General features: G+C 37.4%; 1 protein-coding gene across 5 annotated transcripts in view; it reads left to right on the top strand.

Annotated features, from left to right (window-relative positions):
• Nucleotides 1-24,913, top strand: part of TTC17 (tetratricopeptide repeat domain 17) — a 164,500-nt gene that overhangs the window by 46,946 nt on the left and 92,641 nt on the right. For all 5 annotated transcript variants that reach the window (XR_005217353.1, XM_037838737.1, XM_037838736.1 and 2 more), the window contains 9 exons: nt 308-452; nt 900-1,039; nt 2,383-2,543; nt 3,963-4,075; nt 6,583-6,729; nt 8,142-8,257; nt 8,413-8,578; nt 9,883-9,960; nt 10,093-10,317. Coding sequence is in view for 4 of the 5 variants with exons in the window: in XM_037838737.1 (XP_037694665.1) it covers nt 308-452; nt 900-1,039; nt 2,383-2,543; nt 3,963-4,075; nt 6,583-6,729; nt 8,142-8,257; nt 8,413-8,578; nt 9,883-9,960; nt 10,093-10,317 (1,291 nt within the window). In the remaining variant the exon portion in view is untranslated. The remainder of the gene's footprint in view (nt 1-307; nt 453-899; nt 1,040-2,382; nt 2,544-3,962; nt 4,076-6,582; nt 6,730-8,141; nt 8,258-8,412; nt 8,579-9,882; nt 9,961-10,092; nt 10,318-24,913) is intronic.

Raw genomic sequence — 24,913 nt, 5'->3', positions numbered from 1 at the left:
ATTAGCATAAATTAATTTTTTCTTAAAGCAAATATAAGCCCTAAATACATTTTAAAAGGATAAAATGTCTGCCAGATCTTACTTTTGTGGCAAAATTTGTAGCTATCAGATTGAGTAAGCACCATCAATATAGTAAAAATGAAACATGATTAACTTAAATTATTTTCTCCACTTATAAATATACTCAAAGTTATTTTCCTAAGCACAATAACTTAGAATGTCGGTTTTCCTTATCAGGTAGTTATAGCTAATTGTGGAACACATGCTTCTTTCGTAAGATCTAATTACATCTTTCCTTCTCTTTTAGGCACCATAAAGACATTGCCCTTGTCAATCTGGCAAATGTTCTACACAGAGCACACTTTTCTGCTGATGCTGCTGTTGTGGTCCACGCAGCTCTGGATGATAGCGATTTCTTCACCAGCTATTACACTTTGGGGAATATATATGCAGTAAATACAACTTTTTGCTTCATGAGGCAAACCAGATGCTATTTTCACCCCCTGTCCCCACCATAGAATATCTTTTTTTTTTTTTTTTTTTTTGGTCTTATCAAGGGAAGGGGATAGAAATGAAGAAATTAAGGGGGAAATCCTCAACACATTAATGTATCATAGTTGTTCTAGCCACTTGACAGATAAAAAAATTAATCAATTGATTAATTAAACTCCTACAGAGTATACCTCTTAAAATAGCAATACCTTCCAACTAAGCCATCCAACAGCCTACCTTCATATTGTAGAGATTTAGCCACTGATCAAAATAGTATTCACTGTAAAATGAGATATAGGCTTGATCTCATAAATCATTAGGAAGTTTGGACAGATGCATCCAGGCCATGGCTAACTTTTTACTTCCTGTGTGTGTATGTTTTGTTTTGTTCTGTTTTGTCTCTTCAGATGCTTGGGGAATATAATCACTCAGTGCTTTGTTATGACCATGCTTTACAAGCCAAACCTGGGTTTGAGCAAGCTATAAAGAGGAAGCATGCTGTCCTATGTCAACAAAAACTCGAACAAAAATTGGAGGCTCAACATAGGTAATTAAGAGAAGGAATTTCACTGAAGCACGAGCACTGTAGAATCTTAGGTTAGATCTGTGTAAGGTGATACCAGTGTTGCTTTGGTAATTAGAATTAAGAAAGAACCCCTTCACTACTGCTGGTCCTGTCCCCTTTCTCCAAATCCAGGTGGTTTATCACACACCAGTGGATTTTAGAAAGAGAATGTTTACAATAAAAGCTGTAGTTTCAATCTTTACAATTTGGGGCATCCATTATTTTTATGAAGTCACGTTGGGTGCAGGGGAGCAGGATATTCAGTAGTTCTGTGAGTTTCATTTCTATTTCCATGCAATACACCAAGTGTCAGTAAAATCGCTTGCATGTGCCACATTTGATCTTTCTCTCCTTTGGCTCCTAGGGTTGGGCTTTATGTAGTTGAGAGACATTATTTGGCCCACAATTTAATCAGACTTGTATGTTAAGTTATATAATAATGGAATTCTATTGTAGTTGGTCCTTGTAGTATACCTAATGGAAAATATGTTTTTATTCTATAAATAAGTCCAATTAAGAAAGTTCATGAAACTCAGAACTGAATTGTTCATTTCTTATAGAATTGGCCTAATTTGATTATTAGACATTTAAATGGAGATTTGGAATTTAATTTTTCTATTTGCTTATTTTTCAATCTGTTCAAAGGATAATGAAATGAAAAGGAAGGTATGATAGCTTACCTTGATAACTGGCTTCCGTTACAACTGATCAAAACTTGTTCTGTGATTTCATTCATAAAATTGAGCTTCTTCCTAAATTTTGCTCTTAAGAGTGGAAGTAGTTCTCTCTTCCATAGTCTATACCATTCCTAAATCTATAGTGTAATATAATAGGTAATAAGAATTTTGTTACTAATTGTAATCAAACAGCTGATTTATTGAAATCAGGTAGTAGAGAATGTTCCCTTCTGAGCAGAATTTTCCGTGGTTTTTTCCCTATGTCTATAAACCAAGGAGCTAGAGTGTGAGAGCAAGGTGCTGTGGCCTTACTCTTAACATTGCCTTTAGGAAGAATCTAAGGAAAGATTAAAAGGAGGAAAGGATTTGCATATTTTTTATGGCACTTGGAAAGCTCAACACACCACTTAATGTCAAAAAAAATATTTTTAAGGGAAGAATTTCACATCCTGTATTTTGCCCCTGAGTTTTAATAAAAGAATAGCATTAATTTAGTCCTGTTATTCCTGAAGCTGTGGTAGAGTAGTTGCATGTTAGAATAAAAGAAAAAAAACTTAGCCATTATTGCGAAGAACCAGTATCTAAGTGGGTTAAAAATTCACCATTCCAAAGCTCTGTAACTTTTTCCTGGTGTTAAAAAATGTTAAGATCCCTCCAGCGAACACTGAATGAGTTGAAAGAGTATCAAAAGCAGCATGACCACTACCTGAGACAGCAGGAGATCCTAGAAAAACATAAGCTAATTCAGGAGGAGCAAATCTTAAGAAACATCATCCATGAGACTCAGATGGCAAAAGAGGCACAATTAGGTAAGTATTAATTCCAAGCGATTGAGGACAGATTAGGAAATTTACTTCTAGCATGTTTTACTTTCATAACTTCTGTGTAGCCATGAGCAGTATAAAGTTGTGCTTTTGACTCCTCTTAATGTTAAATCTTAAAATAAAGATTCTTCACAGCGAGTATACCAGGTGGCCTGGAGAGCTAGTTTTGGACCTTCTTGCTTTTTTTTCATTCACATTGCAAAGTAAAAACCAAGTCTTTTAGATCCCAGGAGTCTTAAAACATTTTTTGCCCTCTGTGCCTTATATCAGTGTTTCTCCAGTTTTAATGTACATATGAATCTCCTGGAAATCATACTTCAGACCTACCTCAGGCTTTCATTCAGTAGGTCCAAGGTATGGCCTGAGATGGTCTTTCTAACAAGTTCTCAGGTGATGCTGGATCCTGTTGGTCTGCATTCAGATACACTTGGAGTAGCATGACCCTACAATAAGTGAATACAAGCTGGCCACAGCTTAGAAACAAAGCACCTACTCTTCAGCTAAGACAGACAGTAAAGCTAAATGTTCTTTTTTTGTTACCTTCTAAAAACAACCTTTTTTTTTTTGAAGTGAGATTTTAGAGATCAACTTAGATCAATGGACTTGTTTCAGGGGATTCTGAAATCCTTCCAAAATTATATGCGGAATTGCGTATGTGCATCATTTATTTCTGGGAAGTGGGTATAAAGTGTTTATTAAAATATCTTAGAGTCCATGACCCCCACAATAGAAAGAACCTGGGGTTTTAGATTTGGGGGATCTTGGATTGACAGTAAATCCATGGTTTAGTTTTATCCAGAATGTTTAGTTTCTAATCATACCCCAAGGGAGCAGATCTGACATCAAGACACTAGAGAATGATTTAATAGAATCCATTAAATTATACCCTTCTCCCCAGATAAATACCTTGGTCTGAAAAACCTCTTAGCCTTTGAATCTCAGCTATTTACAGTCCATTTTACAATCTACCTAATGAGTTTTCTTTGCTATTTTAAGTGTAAAGATGTATTGAGTCCTTGGGATTATTTACTGCTCAGTCTACTGAAGTGTAGCCAGAGCCCTTTTATATAAATTGAAACAAAATTATAAAGTAAATAAATTCTCTGCAGAGTGATTTCCATAGTCTCTTAAAACTATGGAATCAGTAGATTTTACAATTATAGAATATAATTGCCCAAAGATACTTCAGTGATCATCTAGAAGAGCCCCATTGTTTTATGGGTAAAAAAACAGGAGTTTCTTTAGGATGATTTAATTTAATTAACTGTATTAAGTATCTCCCCTGTGTAAGTGCTCTGCTAGGCTCTGAGGGAATCAGGGTTAAAGCTAAATGACTCAAAATCAGAAAATCATATTGGCATGGCTGACCTTCCTCAATATATTTAATTTCCTTTCCTATTCCAGGAAATCATCAAATATGCCGTCTGGTCAATCAGCAGCAGAGCTTGCATTGCCAGTGGGACCAGCCTGTGCGCTACCATCGTGGAGACATCTTTGAACATGTGGACTATGTTCAGGTCTTTTTCTTGATCTCTTCTAGTACTTAAAAATGATTGCATATCTAAGAGTAATATTGCTTTGTCCCCTGTTCCGATTTGCTAGTGTTGTTGGAATGCAAAATACCGGAATTGGATTGGCTTTTATAAAGGGGGTTTATTGGTTACAAATTTACAGTTATAAGGCCATAGAAGTGTCCAAACTAAGGCATCAACAAGAGGATATCTTCACTGAAGAATGGCCAATGGTGTCTGGAACACCTGTCAGCTGGGAAGGCATGTGGCTGGCATCTGCTGGTCCTTTGCTCCTGGGTTGCATTTCAAAATGATTTTCTCCAAAATGTCTCTGGGCTTGTCTCTCTTAGCTTCTTCAGCTCCTGTGCATCTAGGTGTTTGGGTCCTCTCTTAGCTTCTCTGGGGCAAACTCTGGGCTAGCATCTCTAAATGTCTCCAGGCATCTCAAAGCATCAGCAAGAGTCTCTCCAAAAGTCTGTCTCAGCATCTCTGAGCTTCTCCTCTCCATGAGCTCTTTTAAAGGACTCCAGTGATCTAATTAAGACCTACCCTGAATGTATGGGGTCAAATCTCCATGGCAACATTCAATCAAGAGGTCACACCCAAATCAAAAGGATTAATAGATCTGTACTCACAAGATTGCATTAAAGAACATGGCTTTTTGAGGGACATAATATATCCAAACCAGCACATCCCCCTTGATGCCTTGTATGTTGATCCATGAAATCTGTGACTTTCACTTACCTTTTTAAGATTCTTAGTGTTATTTTTATAAAATCAAATTTTGTGGGGAGTACTTAGTTACTCCACGAATGACATTTCTACTTCCCAAAATATCTGTATATACCACATTTGCTTCTTTTCTTCTTTGCCATGGGAGCTAGGATTGGGCTATTGTTACTACTTAATTCAAAGCCTTCATCTTTCCATCTTAAACCTATTAGAGGCCTATAATTTAAAATCTGGGAAACAGTAGTCATGCTCTCTCTTTCTTCAACCAAAATGTCAACAAAATGATCATTATCAACAGAAAATATTTATTAAGCACCAGTGCTAGGCACATGCTCTCTCTCACTTATGTGTATGTGTGTATACATACACACACATACATGTACCTACACACACACATATATATATACACAGTCCTGGCCTAGATACCTAGTTAGAAAGAAAGGATATATAAATGCAATGATATCAAATAGCATTAATTGATGCTGAATGAGTGATATAGACAGTAAGCACCACCAGAATTCCAAGTATCATCGAAAAGAATAAATAGTATTTATCCTATTCTTATGAAAAACTCATCACGACCGTAATCATAAATATAGAACTTTCCATGAGATAAGTAGTTAAAATGATTAGAAGATCAGAAGATCTTCTGTAGGAGAACAAACCAAGAAAAATGAGAACTCTTTAATCTGGAAAGAACCTAGACAATGCTGGGAAAAGAGTAAGAAGCAAAATTAAGAAGCTGTTTAGGAACAGAAGTGTTAATATGGACCAAAAAATTTCTGTGGTTTTTGTGAACCAGCTCTTAGCAATGTCACATATTTGGTTTTGAAGAGAAGGAGTAAAGGAAGAACAGACTCATACCCTCTGGGATTGTAGTTCTTGTCTTAAATCCAAGCATTTTAAGAGGAAAAAAAGGGAATATCCAGAAATGGAATAGATTGAAATGCAGTGTAACTTTTGGCATGGGTACATCACAGTGGTCTCAAGACAGACTGTTTGGAAGACTGCCTTGTACCAGCGTAGCTTCCAATATTATATATCCGTAAAATTGTATCACCAGTATATAGTGAAAGAATTCATTCCTATTCATAAAGGCCTAGAACTTCAAATTTATCATAGGCATTCCTGTTTCTTGTGTCTTCCTCCTCCAGCCTTCTCTGATCCCATTCTCTTTATCTAGCAATGTTGCAGAAATATACAGAACTATAGTATATTGTGAGAATATCAAACATTGTTGTACACTGGTTTGGGGGAGGCTGAATATGTTTGTATTATTTCATCTCCTGATTTCTCCTTTCAGCCTCTAATGCTTTTTTTAGGGATTGACTGTACAATAATCTTTAGTCTCTAAACAATAGCTAAATTAAACTATTAAGAACCCTTTCCATTGCTTCTTCTCATGACATACAAATTTATAGAGTAATAATCATTTTATTCTAGGAAGAGGAGGAAAGAAATGAATCAAATATGTAAATCAGCTGATCATTAAGCCTAAAAGAGTCTCAATCATAGGAATGAAATAAAGGGACAGGAAGACAATCCATACCATTTCTCTCATACTCCAGTGACAGAGTTTATTGAAAGTTGCTAAACATTCATTATCCATGAGAGAAAACTGGGCATAGTTCTTAAAATTAAAAGTTCTGATTGTTTTATTACGGAATTACTTTCTGATTTTCTACTAATTGTGAATATTCACTAATCTTTATTGGTTTGAATTCAGATTTAGTAATAACTCCTTATCTACCTCCAGTTTGATTTAACTTTTCATTTTCTAGTTTGGTGAGGATTCATCAACCTCCAGTATGACATCTGTGAACTTTGATGTTCAGGCAAATCAGAGTGATGTCAGTGATTCAGTCAAGCCTTCTCCCATAGCCCATTCTATTCTCTGGATCTGGGGCAGGAACTCTGATTCCTACAGGGTAAGTTAATAGAGGTTGTTGAGGGAGTTTTCTCAAATAGTTGAGATCCCCTAAGGCAGTGGACCTCAGACTCACTGATATTAACATGGCCCCTATCATCATTCAGCTTATTTCAGAAAACATTTATTAAACTTCTACAAAAATAAAAGATGCTGCTAGTTAGAGAATAAGTAAAACACAGGCTCTCCCTTGAATTCATCTTGCCAGTCAAGCAGGGAAGATAGATAACCTGATTTCAATACATATAGCTATGGTCTCTGAGTATAATTAACAACTTTAACAAGTTTCTGTACTTGACCTAAGTGTATGCTTGTATATAGTTCACTTATTTCATTTATTTAATATATATTTATTGAGCCTCAACCATGTTCCACGCTGTGTTCTAGGTATTAGGAATATAGTAGATACGCTCCTTGCTTTGCTGGAACATTCTAGCGGAAAATACAGACAATAAACAAATTAATAAATCTCTGTATTTCTAGGCTGACTGAGAAATAGTTGTATGTTAGTTGGTGGCGATATCAAGATTTGAGGGTGGGGACCATGTTTGTTTTGTTCACCCTTAAAATTTCAGAATTTAATCACATTTTTATTCTAACAGAATTAATACTACCATGCAGATTTGATTGTATGTATTGTAAATACCCCAAAGTTTAAATTGCTTCTAGGTAAGTTTAGTAAGCTTCTGGTATGTGACATTTTTATTTAGAAAAAATGATTATTTCATAAGTCAAAAAGCAGTTGTTAAACTTTAGCCCTAGAAATGAAAAGGTTTTTGTTCAGGGAAAAATAGTTTTCTATGCCTATTTTAGAAGCAAATGCATGCTTTCAGGTGCAGATAATAAATTCCAATTCAAACTAGCTTTAAAAAAAAGAAAACTTGCCTCATATATCAGGAAGTCCAGAATTAGGGCATTCTTCAGGTTTGGTTGATTCGGTAGCCCAGTGATAATATATCATCAGTGACCCGTTTCTTTCTGTTTCTCCACTTTGCCATCTACAGTGTTGGTTTCATCCTAAAGCTTATTTCATCCTGATTATTTAAGATGACAGCCAGCAGCAACTAGAACAACATTCTATTTTGTTCAGGTGTGGCATAAGAGACTAACACTTGCTTTTCTTTCAAGAAAGCCTTTCTTTGTGGCTCATTGACTTAGCTAGCTTAGACCTGGCCAACCCTGAACCAGTCTGTGATAAAACAAGTGGAATTACTGTGCCTGACTTAGACAAGTAATTATAATCTGAGGTAGAAGGAACGCTACAAAATCAACCACACTGTCTACCACATTTATCTTAAAATATTAAACTTCTTTTCAATTACCCGACTATATTTATATTCTTTTAAAAGTTCATTTAGTTTATTGAGATATTGAATCCAAAGGAATTTATGAGAAACTTTTTTTCTTCGTTAGGACAAACAGCATATTCTGTGGCCTAAAAGAGCAGATTGTGTGGAAAGCTACCCTAGAGTTCCTGTTGGTGGGGAATTACCAACCTATTTTCTGCCTCCGGAAAACAAAGGACTCAGGCAAGTGCTGATGGATTTGGCAAAGCCCTGATTCTGCATGATTGTCATCCAGCAGTTCTTTGAGATCACCAGACTTGGACTTGAAAGGCTAAATCTTTGTTTTGAAGTCACCCAAACTGTGAAAATGTGAACCTTGTTCCTTTTTTTAATGCCAGGATCCACGAACTCAACAGTGATGATTATTCTTCAGAAGAAGAGGTCCAAACCCCAGACTGTTCCATAACTGACTTCAGAAAAAGCCAGACTCTGTCCTACTTAGTCAAAGAATTAGAGGTCCGCATGGATCTGAAAGCCAAAATACCAGATGACCATGCACGAAAAGTAAGGCTCACTTAGGTTGGTCTTTATTTCTTTCCATTCTGGGTGACTTCAGAAGTCTGTTAGGTAGGACAAAACTTTGATAGAGACAGTTGTTGAGCTTTATGTTTATAAAACTTGAAGGACAGAGTTAAAGAATTGGTGAAATGATTGAGAAATCAGGCATGCGATTAAAGGAGTGCCAGGAAAGTGTTTTTCAGGGCTACTGCTTATATAGACCCCCTAAACTCTATTTCTTTAATGAATAACCCAGAACTCTCAATTTACCTAATGGAGTTAGGCTAAAGGAGATCATTCTGACCAACTTCAATTTAGCTTTGTATCCTCCAAGCTTCCAGAAGTTTGTATAAATTGAAAGCATGAAGGTTCTTTTCCACAGCCTTATCAGCCCTACTTTGGCCTTTTATGAGGCCCTTGGGAATTTGTATGAATTTGAAAACCCCTTTGCAAACATTCTGAGTAAGTCTGTTAAACTGTTTTCTTTAATTCCTATTAGTTATTTATAACCTAGAATGTTTTAATATTGAGTTGTAGATTACTATATTAGATACCATTCCATAGATACAAATGAAAGAAAACAGACCATCACCATCACAGCTGCCTTTTTTTTTCTTTTTAAGCTTAATTTCAAAACTGCAAGCAGTTTCTGCTTACAGTCATGAAACATTTCCTGAAGCAAAAAAATGTGCCGGGCAGTATGGGGTGCTAAGAATACAAGGATAAATAGGCCATAATACCTGCCTTAGAGTTGCTCACAGTTATATAAATGCTCCAAGAACATAAAATAGGTTAACTGGGGATATAGTGCTTTTCCAGCTAGGGAAGATAGCAGATTTTCATCATATCAGGGGTTACATGCTATCATCTTCTGAATAATTTCTCGTTCAGTCCTGGGCACTTAAGTTGACTTTAATAAGGTATGTTCATTTGCCTTAATGCATGTGTGTGTATATATCTTCTAACTTATTTTAAAGGAAAATTTCAAATATATAAAAGAGTAGAGAGAATAATATAATGAATCCCCAGGTACTCATAGCTCATCTTATGGCCAATCTTGTTACTCCTTGATGTACTCTTAAGAAATAATGTGCATTACCTATGTACTGGCCTTAAAAATCAGTGCATATATGTCAGCAGGTCAACACCTACTGGTGTGTTGTTGACCTCATTATGTATATGATTATAAATATCTGTTCAGATTAACTATTCCTAAGAAGTTCAAGTAAAGACTGCCATGTATCGAAGTTCTTTTAAAATGTCTTCCCTGTTATTTTAAATTGAGTGCATCTTCATGTTGGTATTTTCAGATTTTACTTTCCCGTATTAATAACCATACTATCCCAGAAGAAGAAATTGGATCTTTCTTATTCCATGCTATTAACAAGGTGAGTCACCTACTTTGGACATCTGAAACTTAAACGCTTAGTAATTGCAATTAAAAGTCAAAATGTACTTACTAAAAATCCTTTGGAGCAATTATTCTTGTATTAACTGAAATATTTTGGGTTTTTTTTTAGCCAAATGCTCCTGTCTGGCTCATACTCAATGAAGCTGGACTCTACTGGAGAGCAGTAGGAAATAGCACTTTCGCTATTGCTTGTCTTCAGAGGGCTTTGAATCTAGCTCCACTTCAATACCAGGACATTCCTCTTGTCAACTTGGCCAACCTTTTGATTCACTATGGCCTTCACCTTGATGCCACTAAGCTGTTACTTCAAGCTTTGGCGATCAATAGCTCTGAGGTGAGATTTTATGTTTCTTTGTAGCTCCATATACTATTTAGAGGAGTCAAAGTGCAATTTGTATTTTTCTAGGGAGGGCATAAAAAAAAATGCCATGTTTTGTTTTTCAGAATACAATTACTTATTTCTAGAGAGGGCCTAAAAAAGATTTTGTTTTATTTTTGAAGGGTTCTGTTTATAAATGAGTAAACTTATAATAATATAGTTAATTGTTTTAGAAATTTACATTTAAATAAGAATGATATAACTGCTAAAAATACTTTGCCACTTTTTTATGTCAGTCTGAAACATTTAGTTCTTATTTTATCCTACTCATCACAGCATGTACACTGCTTAATATTACACTGTTTGCAACTTTAAGTTATAGATATTTTTATATCAACCAAGTCAGAGCACAATTTAAAGGTTGTTCTGGTGAGAATAGATAGGTTGCACGCACAAGGATCAGGCACACCCCAAATGCATCTTCCAGAGACTCATGCATGGGCAGAGCGGAAGAGTGAGGCATGGACGCACCAAAGGGAGGGTACTTGGGGTCCTTTGGCCCCCATGCTGTGGGGTTTCTTCCTTGCTCTCTGGCTTGTGTAGCCCCACTGAGAGCTTGGCACCAGACCAGATCCAAGAGACTCTCAGGACTGTTGGGAGCCACAAGGAAGAATAGGGGCCGAATTTCTGTCTCTGGCTCCCAGGATGTGTGCCATTTGCAAAGGGGCTTGGGGACCACTGGGTTAGACAGTTGACATAGGAGCCAGCCAGTCCTCCCAAGAGATTACAATGCATTCTCAAAACAAGGACTTAACTTCCAGGAAGATGGTGGAATAGGTGAGGTAGAGCAAAATTCTCCTCCAAAAGAAACTAGAGAAAAGACAGAAAATGCCCAGGACAGTGGTCCCCAGGTACAAGCGGCCAGAGAGTGACCTCTACAATATGTATGGGGACTTGGATGAAAAAGCAGAGAAATTGCATCTCAAAGGACCTGGTGAGTTTATTCACCTGGGACTGCCACCCAGGACTGGCAACAGTGAGGTGGCCTCTGAGCAGGGGAGGGAGCAGCTCTCCACTCCTGCGCACCCACCTCAGCAATTAGCTGGGAAGATAATCCTCCTCAGCCCAGCAGCTGGGAGCTCCTGTGAGGGAACCCAGGAAACAGTGGACCTGTGTTGGCCACATTTACTCTCCCTCCACAGAAGTCAGTGTGTATATGAGCAAGAGGCAGGGATAGGCAAAGGTGCCACACGGAAACACCAGGAACCCCTTGCCCACCTCAGAGGCTCACAGGTGCACAGTGGGCAGGGAGCAGGCCACATTTGAGCTGGAGGGTGAGATGTGCAGCCCCACAGCCTGAGAGTGATCCACTCAGAGGCCTGGGAATCACCAGACCCACAGTGCCCTTAAGCAGACTCCCTGCTGAACTGCACAGGGCCCATGCCCCGATCCCCAGGGATGGCAGTCCCTAGTGCACACAGAGAATTGGTACGCTGATTGGATTTACACCTGGTTTGGACCCTGCTCAGCAACAGGTGCAGCTGGGGGAAAGCTGGCTTGAGGGTAACAGGTGGCTCAAGTGTGCCATCAGCATGGTAGATGGGGAAAGTGCACTCCAATAAGCTGTGGCTTTGCCAAAAAACATATAAAAGTGCAAATAATCCTGCATTTCCCAAAGTAACCTTATCAAGATAAGCAAATGTCCTGAAGTCAACAGAAAATCACAGAGCACATGAAGACCCAAGAAGATACGGACAAGCCAAACAACCAAATTAAAAAGCCAGAGAAGACACAGAACTTGGAGCAATTAATCAAAGAAGTACACAAAAATCTCCAAAACAACTTCATTGGATTGGCTAAAACATACAGGTCATCAAGAAGATTTGAGAAAAGCATAAAGAGGAATTTGAAAGAGTAAATTAAAAAAATAGCAGATCTTATGGAAATAGAAGATACTGTGGATCAAATTAAAAATATGCTAAAGACACAGAACAGCAGATTTGAAAAGGCAGAAGAAAGAATCAGTGAACTAGAGGATAGACGATTGAATACAAACGCACAAAAGAACAAATGGTGAAAAAAATCAAAAAATTTGAAATGGAGCTCAGGGAAATGACGGATAACACAAAGTACACAAATATAAGAATTATTGGTGTCCCAGAAGGAGAAGAGAAGGATAAAGGGCTAGGAAGAGTATTTGAAGACATAGTTGGGGAAAACTTCCCAACTCTTCTAAGCAAATAAATATGCAAATCAAAGAAGCCTAACGAACTCCAAATAGAATAAATCCAAATAGAACTTCTCCGAGACATATACTAATCAGATTTTCAAATGCTGGAGAGAAGGAGAAAGTCCTGAAAGCAGCAAGAGAGAAGCGATTCACCACGTACAAGGGAAACCACATTAAAACTAAGTATTGACTACTCAGCAGGCACCATGGAGGCAAGAAGGCAATGGTATGACATATTTAAGATTCTGAAATAGAAAAATTGCCAGCCAAGAATTCTTTATTCAACAAAGCTCTCCTTAAGAACTGAGGTAGAGTTTAAAATTTTCACAGACGAACAAATGCTGAAAGAATTTGTTAATAAGAGACCTGCCCTGTGAGAAATACTAAAGGGAATTCTACTGGCTGAGGAAAAAAGAAAAGAGAGAGAGGCCTGGAGAAGAGCACAGAACTGAAGAGTATTAGTAAGGATAACTTAAAGGAAAAAAAGAGGGAGTGGGGTGGGAATAGATCGACAAAAACCAAAGGATAAGGTGGTTGGTTCAAGAACTGCCTTCACAGTAATAATTTTGAATGTGAATGGATTAAACTCCCTGGTTAAAAGAAACAGACTGGCAGAATGAAAAAAAATAGATGTGACAAATAAAAACCAATGGATAAAATAGTTGCTTCAAGAACTGCCTTTATAGTAATAACTTTGAATGTGAGTGGATTAAACTCCCCAATTAAAAGATACAGATTGACAGAATGGATTAAAAAGTATGAACCTTCAATATGCTGTTTACAAGAGACTCATCTTGGACCCAGCAACCCAAAGAGATTGAAAGAGAAAGGATGGAAAAAAATATCCCATGCAAGCTTCAGCCAAGACAAAGCAGGAGTAGCAATGCAATTATCAGACAAAATAGACTTTAAATGTAAAGATGTTATAAGAGACAAAGAAGGGCACTATGTATTAATAAAAGGGACAATTCATCAAGAAGAAATAACAATCATAAATGTTTATGCATCCAATCAAGGCACTCTAAAGTGCATGAGACAAGCATTGGCAAAACTGAAGGGAGCAATAGACATTTCTACAATAACAAGGGGAGACATCAGTATACCACTCTTCTATAGATAGAACAACTAGACAGAGAATGAATAAGAAAATTGAGAACCTAAACAATGTGATAAATGAATTAGAATTAAGAGACATATATAGAGTGTTACATCCCAAATACCAGGATATACATTCTTCTCTAGGCACAAAAAAAGCCTCAATAAATTTAAAAAGATTGAAATTATTCAAAGCACATTCTCTGACCATAATGGAATCCAACTAGAAATCAATAACCACCAAAGAACCAGAACATTCACAAATATGTGGAGGTTAAACAACACACTTCTAAACAGTCAGTGGGTCAATGAAGAAATTTCAAGAGGAATCAGTAAATATCTAGAGATGAATGAAAATGAGAACACAACATGTCAAAACCTATGAAGGTAACATCACTCTAATACCAAAGTCAGATAAAGATACTACAAGAAAGGAAGACTACAGGCCAGTCTCCCTAATGAATATAGATTCTCAATGAAGTACTTGCAAATCTAATCCAAAGGCACATGAAAAGACTCATACACCACAACCAAGTGGGGTTCATTGTAAACATGCAAGGGTGTTTCAACATAAGAAAATCAATCAATGTAATACTACATATTAACAAATTGAAAGGGAGAAATCAAATGATTATCTCAACAGATGCTGAAAAACCATTCGACAAAATTCAACATCCTTTTTTGATAAAAACACTTCAAAAGGTAGGAATTGAGGGAAACTTCCTCAATATGATAAAGGGCATATGTGAAAAATCCAAAGCCAACATAGTACTCTACAGTGAAAGACTGAAAGCCTTTCCTCTAAGATCAGGAACAAGACAAGGTTGCCCACTGTCACCACTATTCAACATTGTGCTAGAAGTTCTAGCCGGAGCAATTCAGCAAGACAAAGAAATAAAAGGCATCCAAATTGGAAAGGAAGAAGTAAAACTATCATTATTTGCAGATGATATGATCTTATATTTTAAAAATCCTGAGAAATCAACAGCAAAGCTACTTGAGCTAGTAAACAATTTCAGAAAAGTATCCGCATACAAGATTAATGCACAAAATCAGTATTGTTCCTCTATACCAACTCTAAAGACCTAACTGAAGAGGCAATCAAGAAAAAAATTCCATTCACATTGGCAATAACAATGTTCATAGCAACATTGTTCACACTTGCCAAGAGATGGAAATTATCAAAGTGTCCATCAACAGACGAGTGGATAAACAAAATGTGGCATATACATACAATGGAATACTATGAACTATGCAGCAGTAAGAAGAAACAAGGCCCTGAAACATGACAACATGGATGAACCTTGAAGGCATAAATGCTGAGTGAAATGTCAGACACAAAAGGAGAGATATTGTGTGTTATCACTAATACAATCTCCCTGAACAATGTAAAATCAATGTCTTATAATGTAGAATATAGGGGAACTATAGATAGAAGATAGTGAAGGGGGAATGATTACCTAAGACATACAGACATGTTAATGAGGATGGGAATGGACAGGTGATGTTAGTTCCTTAATGGGATTATAAGTATCAGTGCTTCGTTGTAGGTGAACATGATTGAAAGGGGTTGTTTAAAGGCATGTATCCCACAGATTAGCACTACACATGTAAATAAGTGCTTGCATGATCTCCTTCTAAGGTATGACACTGGTACAAAGAGTTAACAACAGAATGGTATATGGGAAAAACTACCCATTTCGTATTATAGACCGTATTTAGTAGGAATACCTTACCAGTACCACACAAATACTAGGGATAAATAGTTAGGGGCTGATGGGGTGTTTGGGGTTATGATAATTGTTTAAAATTGAGAGTGATGATAATTGTACAACTAAGTGAAGATAATATGAGACATTAATTGTTTATCTTGGACAGAATATATGTTATGTGAAATTAGGAACACCTTACTTAATAAGTCAATCCCTTGATCTTGAGGCTTGCTCTAGTGAAACCTAACAGCTGTAAAGGGAAGGCTAAGCCTACCTATAATTATGCCTAAGAGTCACCTCCAGAGTACCTCTTTTGTTACTTAGGTGTAGTAGCCCTTCTCTCTCTAAGCCCAACTCTGCAGATAAATTCATTACACTCCCCTTATGTGGGATATGACTCCCAGGGGAGTGAGTCTCCCTGATAATGTGGGACACAACTCCCAAGAATGAACCTGGCCCTGGTATCAAGGAATTGAGGAGGTCTTCTTTACCAAAATGGGGAAAAGAAAGTTAACAAAATAAGGTTTCAGTGGCTAAGAGATTTCAAATAGTGTCGAGAGGCTATCCTCTTACTCTTATGTAAGCTCCTGCGAGATATTCCAAATGCCCACAGTAAGCCAAGCCCTAATCAACAGTAGTCCCAAAAATACTAAAGAATACCTAGGTCCCTATCTGAAAGTCTATAAAAGTTTCACTTACTAAGTTTACTTTTCAGAAACTTAAATCTTCCCAAGTATTACTATGCCAAGTAAGTCCCAAAACCCAGAGGCATCAGTCTCTTCAAGAACATCAACCAGATGCATCCCCTTCCCCATAATGTCAACATCCCTTTTGAATATGAAAAAGTTGGGGTGGTCACTCCCCAGAAATCCCTGAAGATTGAGAAAGTGATCAAATGAGAGAGAGGGTAGCAACGGACAAGATAGGATTTAACAAAAGATTATGAATACTGAATCTTTATATAAATTTTTTTTTAGTTTCTAGAGTACTAGAATAGCTAGAAGGAAATAACTGACATGGTGGAACTATAACCCATAACATGCTTTGATGTTTGCTCTGTAGCTACTTGTTAAATTGTACTTTGAAGGTTATCACTTTTATTGTATATATATTTCACAATAAAAAATGTAAAAAAAATAATAATAAAAATAAATTGATTGATATTCTTACCCTCAACCTCCCAAATGCAGCACATGGAGTTACGTCACTACTTTTTAGTTAATTACTATATTTCATAGTTTCTAAAATACCACTGTTTGTTTTCATATTTTAACATCTCTGAAATTAGTATGCATGTTACAATTGATGGCATCTTAATTCTGATGAAATACAGTAATAGTGAATACATTATTAAATTGATTTTATAAGTTATGTATCCAAAGAAAAAACCTTTAGATGAGGTGTACATGAATGATTTAGGTTTGTTTAAGATACACCAAAACTCACTTTAAGTGTGAGAAGAAAATATTGCCTGTTAAGAATTTCTTTTGAAATACATAAATTCACAACTGGATTTTAAGCAGTAATTTACAATCTCTGTACTATACAGCAAGTCAGGTTGCCAAAGAAGTACATCAAATACTTATCAAATGTTTACTATAGGCCAGGTGCTGCTACAGTGAAAACTGATGTGAGGCTGTGATGAAGTGGGCACCCAAATGGAAAGCTCAACACAGCTGTATTTCCCTTGTTCTTCTCTGGGTTCACTTTCTACTGCTGCCAACCAAGACAATTAGGCAATATTCTTTTAAAGAAAACAAGAACTCACCTTGAAATTATTGCCTTTCTATATTTTAAAATTCTACTAAACCTTTAGCTATTAAATACTGTGGTACTGAAACAAGAATATAAGTATAAAAGTCAATGGATCAGAGTAGATACCCCAAAAAGATACCTTAACCAGTGCACCCCCTCACCATACACTCAACATTTGGAAGTATTTCCTTGTAAGCTTTTCTTCTATGCAGATATTTTGTGGTGTTGCTACTCTACTGTTCAGGTGATCATGAAAGATTACTATATAAAAAACATATTACTACATAGTTTTTATAGCCAACAGTTTAAGTGATTGTCTAAAGGTTCGATAAATGGATATACTATTCTGATTTTGCTTATTTAAGTTGCTAACAGTGCTTAGCTAGTATTAATAATGGTTAGGTTATTACCTTTCTGCATAAGTCCTTTTCTGTATTTCAAATAATTTTCTTAGGAAAGATTGCTAGCAGTGGAATATTTTGATGGCTCTAGTTATAAAATGCCAAACAATCCACCAAAAGCTTTGCTCCAATATATATTGCTGTCATCAAGGTCTAAAAATATTCATTTCACCTGTTTCTTCACCAGAATTGGGCAACTGAAATAATTACCAACTTCTGTTGATGGCTTTACTAGAGCCAGGTACTATACTAAGCACTTGACTTACAATAGCTCATTTAACCCTCACACTACTCTACTAGGTAGGATTTACCCTTTGTATACATGAGAAAACAGTATGTTAAGTGTGCAGAGACATTAGGGATTTACCCAAAATCACAGGGCTTGGATTTGAACTCAAGGAAATTGGCCACAGAGCTCACACCCTTTAACGTTAAAATGTTATACTGCCTCCAGATTAACGTTTTTAAAACAAGTTAGATTTTCGAGGCGGGGCAAGATGGCGGACTGGTGAGCTTTATGTTTTAGTTACTCCTCCAGGAAAGTAGGTAGAAATCCAGGAACTGCATGCACTGGACACCACAGAGCAATCTGACTTTGGACATACTTCATACAACACTCATGAAAATGTGGAACTGCTGAGATCAGCAAAATCTGTAACTTTTTGTGACCAGGGGACCCGCACCCTTCCCTGCCAGGCTCAGTCCCGTGGGAGGAGGGGCTGTCAGCTCCAGGAAGGAGAAGGGAGAACTGCAGTGGAAGCTCTTATCGGAAACTCATTCTACTGATCCAAACTCCAACCATACATAGACTGAGACCAGACACCAGAGGATCTGAGAGCAGCCAGCTCAGCAGAGAGGAGACAGGCATAGAAAAAAACAGCACAAAAAACTCCAAAATAAAAGCGGAGGATTTTTGGAGTTCTGGTAAACATAGAAAGGGGAAGGGCAGAGCTCAGGCCCTGAGGCTCATATGCAAATCCCGAAGAAAAGCAGATCTCTCTGCCCTGTGGACCTTTCCTTAATGGCCCTAATTGCTTTGTCTCTTAGCGTTTCAATAACCCATTAGATCTGTGAGGAGGGGCCTTTTTTTTTTTTTTTAATCCTTTTTTCTTTTTCTAAAACAATTACTCTAAGAAGCCCAATACAGAAAGCTTCAAAGACTTGCAATTGGGCAGGTCAAGACAAGAGCAGAACTAAGAGAGCTCTGAGACAAAAGGCAATAATACAGTGGCTGAGAAAATTCACTAAACACCACAACTTCCCCAGAAAAGGGGGGTGTCCACTCACAGCCATCGTCCTGGTGGACAGGAAGCACTCCTGCCCATCGCCAGCCTCATAGCCCAGAGCTGCCCCAGACAACCCAGTGTGACAGAAGTACTTCAAATAACAGGCACACACCACAAAACTGGGCGTGGACATTAGCCTTCCCTGCAACCTCAACTGATTGTTCCAGAGTTGGGAAGGTGGAGCAGTGTGAATTAACAAAGCCCCATTCAGCCATCATTTCAGCAGACTGGGAGCCTCCCTACACAGCCCAGCAGCCCAGAGCTACCCTGGGGGGACAGCACTCAACTGTGACATAGCACAGTCATCCCTCAACAGAGGACCAGGGGGTGCACGGCCTGGAAGAGGGACCTACTTGCAAGTCTCAGGAGCCATACTCCAATACCAAGGACTTGTGGGTCAGTGGCAGACACAAACTGTGGCAGGACTGAACTGAAGGATTAGACTATTGCAGCAGCTTTAAAACTCCAGGATCACCAGGGAGATTTGATTGTTAGAGCCACCCCCCTCCGTGACCGCCAAGAAACACACCCCATATACAGGGCGGGCAACACCAACTACACATGCAAGCTTGGTACACCAATTGGACCCCACAAGACTCACTCCCCCACTCACCAAAAAGGCAAAGCAGGGGAGAACTGGCTTGTGGCGAACAGGTGGCTCATGGACGCCACCTGCTGGTTAGTTAGAGAAAGTGTACTCCACGAAGCTGTAGATCTGATAAATTAGAGATAAGGACTTCAATTGGTCTACAAATCCTAAAAGAACCCTATCAAGTTCAGCAAATGCCCAGAGGCCAAAAACAACAGAAAATTATAAAGCATATGAAAAAACCAGACAATATGGATAACCCAAACCCAAACACCCAAATCAAAAGGTCAGAAGAGACACAGCATCTAGAGCAGCTACTCAAAGAACTAAAGATGAACAATGAGACCATAGTACGGGATACAAAGCATATCAAGAAGACCCTAGAAGAGCATAAAGAAGACATTGCAAGACTAAATAAAATAATGAATGATCTTATGGAAATTAAAGAAACTGTTGACCAAATTAAAAAGATTCTGGACACTCATAGTACAAGACTAGAGGAAGTTGAACAACGAATCACTGACCTGGAAGATGATAGAATGGAAAATGAAAGCATAAAAGAAAGAATGGGGAAAAATTTTGAAAAAATCGAAACGGACCTCAGGGATATGATAGATCATATAAAACGTCTGAATATAAGACTCATTGGTGTTCCAGAAGGGGAAGAAAAGGGTAAAGGTCTAGGAAGAGTATTCAAAGAAATTGTTGGGGAAAACTTCCCAAATCTTCTAAACAACATAAATACACAAATCATAAATGCTCAGCGAACTCCAAATGGAATAAATCCAAATAAACCCACCCCGAGACATATTCTGATCACACTGTCAAACACGGAAGAGAAGGAGCAAGTTCTGAAAGCAGCAAGAGAAAAGCAATTCACCACATACAAAGGAAACAGCATAAGACTAAGTAGTGACTACTCAGCAGCCACCATGGAGGCGAGAAGGCAGTGGCATGATATATTTAAAATTCTGAGTGAGAAAAATTTCCAACCAAGAATACTTTATCCAGCAAAGCTCTCCTTCAAATTTGAGGGAGAGCTTAAATTTTTCACAGACAAACAAATGCTGAGAAAATTTGCTAACAAGAGACCTGCCCTACTGGAGATACTAAAGGGAACCCTACAGACAGAGAAACAAAGGACAGAGAGACTTGGAGAAAGGTTCAGTACTAAAGAGATTTGGTATGGGTACAATAAAGGATATTAATAGAGAGGGGAAAAATATATATGACAAACATAAACCAAAGGATAAGATGGCTGATTCAAGAAATGCCTTCACGGTTATAACGTTGAATGTAAATGGATTAAACTCCCCAATTAAAAGATATAGATTCACAGAATGGATAAAAAAAATGAACCATCAATATGTTGCATACAAGAGACTCATCTTAGACACAGGGACACAAAGAAATTGAAAGTGAAAGGATGGAAAAAAATATTTCATGCAAGCTACAGCCAAAAGAAAGCAGGTGTAGCAATATTAATCTCAGATAAAATAGACTTTAAATGCAGGGATGTTTTGAGAGACAAAGAAGGCCACTACATACTAATAAAAGGGGCAATTCAACAAGAGGAAATAGCAATCATAAATGTCTATGCACCCAATCAAGGTGCTACAAAATACATGAGAGAAACACTGGCAAAACTAAAGGAAGCAATTGCTGTTTCCACAGTAATTGTGGGAGACTTCAGCACATCACTCTCTCCTATAGATAGATCAACCAGACAGAAGACCAATAAGGAAATTGAAAACCTAAACAATCTGATAAATGAATTAGATTTAACAGACATATACAGAACATTACATCCCAAATCACCAGGATACACATACTTTTCTAGTGCTCACGGAACTTTCTCCAGAATAGATCATATGCTGGGACATAAAACAAGCCTCAATAAATTTAAAAAGATTGAAATTATTCAAAGCACATTCTCTGACCACAATGGAATACAATTAGAAGTCAATAACCATCAGTGACTTAGAAAATTCACAAATACCTGGAGGTTAAACAACACACTCCTAAACAATCAGTGGGTTAAAGAAGAAATAGCAAGAGAAATTGCTAAATATATAGAGACGAATGAAAATGAGAACACAACATACCAAAACCTATGGGATGCAGCAAAAGCAGTGCTAAGGGGGAAATTTATAGCACTAAACGCATATATTAAAAAGGAAGAAAGAGCCAAAATCAAAGAACTAACGGATCAACTGAAGAAGCTAGAAAATGAACAGCAAACCAAGCCTAAACCAAGTACAAGAAAAGAGATAACAAGGATTAAAGCAGAAATAAATGACATAGAGAACAAAAAAACAATAGACAGGATAAATATCACCAAAAGTTGGTTCCTTGAGAAGATCAACAAGATTGACAAGCCCCTAGCTAGACTGACAAAATCAAAAACAGACAAGACCCATATAAACAAAATAATTAACGAAAAAGGTGACATAACTGCAGATCCTGAAGAAATTAAAAAAATTATAAAAGGATACCATGAACAACTGTATGGCAACAAACTGGATAATGTAGAGGAAATGGACAATTTCCTGGAAACATATGAACAACCTAGACTGACCAGAGAAGAAATAGAAGACCTCAATCAACCCATCACAATCAAAGAGATCCAATCAGTCATCAAAAATCTTCCCACAAATAAATGCCCAGGGCCAGATGGCTTCACAGGGGAATTCTACCAAACTTTCCAGAAAGAACTGACACCAATCTTACTCAAACTCTTTGAAAATATTGAAGAAAATGGAACACTACCTAACTCATTTTATGAAGCTAACATCAATCTAATACCAAAACCAGGCAAAGATGCTACAAAAAAGGAAAACTACCGGCCAACCTCCCTAATGAATATAGATGCAAAAATCCTCAACAAAATACTTGCAAATCGAATCCAAAGACACATTAAAAAAATCATACACCATGACCAAGTGGGGTTCATTCCAGGCATGCAAGGATGGTTCAACATAAGAAAATCAATCAATGTATTACAACACATTAAAAATTCGAAAGGGAAAAATCAAATGATCATCTCAATAGATGCTGAAAAACCATTTGACAAAATCCAACATCCCTTTTTGATAAAAACACTTCAAAAGGTAGAAATTGAAGGAAACTTCCTCAACATGATAAAGAGCATATATGAAAAACCCACAGCCAGCATAGTACTCAATGGTGAGAGACTGAAAGCCTTCCCTCTAAGATCAGGAACAAGACAAGGATGCCTGCTGTCACCACTGTTATTCAACATTGTGCTGGAAGTGCTAGCCAGGGCAATCCGGCAAGACAAAGAAATAAAAGGCATCCAAATTGGAAAAGAAGAAGTAAAACTGTCATTGTTTGCAGATGATATGACCTTATATCTGGAAAACCCTGAGAAATCGACGATACAGCTACTAGAGCTAATAAACAAATTTAGCAAAGTAGCGGGATACAAGATTAATGCACGTAAGTCAGTAATGTTTCTATATGTTAGAAATGAACAAACTGAAGAGACACTCAAAAAAAAGGTACCATTTTCAATAGCAACTAAAAAAATCAAGTACCTAGGAATAAACTTAACGAAAGATGTAAAAGACCTATACAAAGAAAACTGCATAACTCTACTAAAAGAAATAGAAGGGGACCTTAAAAGATGGAAAAATATTCCATGTTCATGGATAGGAAGGCTAAATGTCATTAAGATGTCAATTCTACCCAAACTCATCTACAGATTCAATGCAATCCCAATCAAAATTCCAACAACCTACTTTGCAGACTTGGAAAAGCGAGTTATCAAATTTATTTGGAAAGGGAAGATGCCTCGAATTGCTAAAGACACTCTAAAAAAGAAAAACCAAGTGGGAGGGCTTACACTCCCTGACTTTGAAGCTTATTGTAAAGCCACAGTTGTCAAAACAGCATGGTGCTGGCACAAAGATACACATATAGATCAATGGAATCGAATTGAGAATTCAGAGATAGACCCTCAGATCTATGGCCGACTGATCTTTGATAAGGCCCCCAAAGTCACTGAACTGAGTCATAATGGTCTTTTCAACAAATGGGGCTGGAAGAGTTGGATACCCATATCCAAAAGAATGAAAGAGGACCCCTACCTCACCCCCTACACAAAAATTAACTCAAAATGGACGAAAGATCTCAATATAAAAGAAAGTACCATAATTTCCATCAGAAATAAACAGACCATAGTCATTCCTGGGCATCCCCAGAATGTTAAATAGCTTATCTGTTCTTCTTGGATTATTGTTCCCCCTTCCTTAATTGCTCTCTATTGCTAGTTCCCCTACATTCTACATTATAAACCATTTGTTTTACATTTTTCAAAGTTCACATTAGTGGTAGCATATAATATTTCTCTTTTTGTGCCTGGCTTATTTCGCTCAGCATTATGTCTTCAAGGTTCATCCATGTTGTCATATGTTTCACCAGATCGTTCCTTCTTACTGCCGCGTAGTATTCCATCGTGTGTATATACCACATTTTATTTATCCACTCATCTGTTGAAGGACATTTGGGTTGTTTCCATCTCTTGGCAATTGTGAATAATGCTGCTATGAACATTGCGTGCAGATATCTGTTCGTGTCACTGCTTTCCGATCTTCCGGGTATATACCAAGAAGTGCAATCGCTGGATCGAATGGTAACTCTATATCTAGTTTTCTAAGGAACTGCCAGACTGACTTCCAGAGTGGCTGAACCATTATACAGTCCCACCAACAATGAATAAGAGTTCCAATTTCTCCACATCCCCTCCAACATCTGTAGTTTCCTGTTTGTTTAATGGCAGCCATTCTAATCGGTGTTAGATGGTATCTCATTGTGGTCTTAATTTGCATCTCTCTAATAGCTAGTGCAGCTGAACATTTTTTCATGTGTTTCTTGGCCATTTGTATTTCCTCTTCAGAGAACTGTCTTTTCATATCTTTTGCCCATTTTATAATTGGGCTGTCTGTACTATTGTCATTGAGCTGTAGGATTTCTTTATATATGCAAGATATCAGTCTTTTGTCAGATACATGGTTTCCAAAAATTTTTTCCCATTGAGTTGGCTGCCTCTTTACCTTTTTGAGAAATTCCTTTGAGGTACAGAAACTTCTAAGCTTGAGGAGCTCCCATTTATCTATTTTTTCTTTTGTTGCTTGTGCTTTGGGTGTAAAGTCTAGGAAGTGGCCGCCTAATACAAGGTCTTGAAGATGTTTTCCTACATTATCTTCTAGGAGTTTTATGGTACTTTCTTTTATATTGAGATCTTTCATCCATTTTGAGTTAATTTTTGTGTAGGGGGTGAGGTAGGGGTCCTCTTTCATTCTTTTGGATATGGGTATCCAACTCTTCCAGCCCCATTTGTTGAAAAGACCATTATGACTCAGTTCAGTGACTTTGGGGGCCTTATCAAAGATCAGTCGGCCATAGATCTGAGGGTCTATCTCTGAATTCTCAATTCGATTCCATTGATCTATATGTGTATCTTTGTGCCAGCACCATGCTGTTTTGACAACTGTGGCTTTATAATAAGCTTCAAAGTCAGG

This window comes from Choloepus didactylus, chromosome 6 (assembly GCF_015220235.1).
Source record: "Choloepus didactylus isolate mChoDid1 chromosome 6, mChoDid1.pri, whole genome shotgun sequence".
In the NCBI taxonomy this organism is placed as follows: Eukaryota; Metazoa; Chordata; class Mammalia; order Pilosa; family Megalonychidae; genus Choloepus; species Choloepus didactylus.
This window is presented reverse-complemented; position numbering and strand designations above follow the sequence as displayed.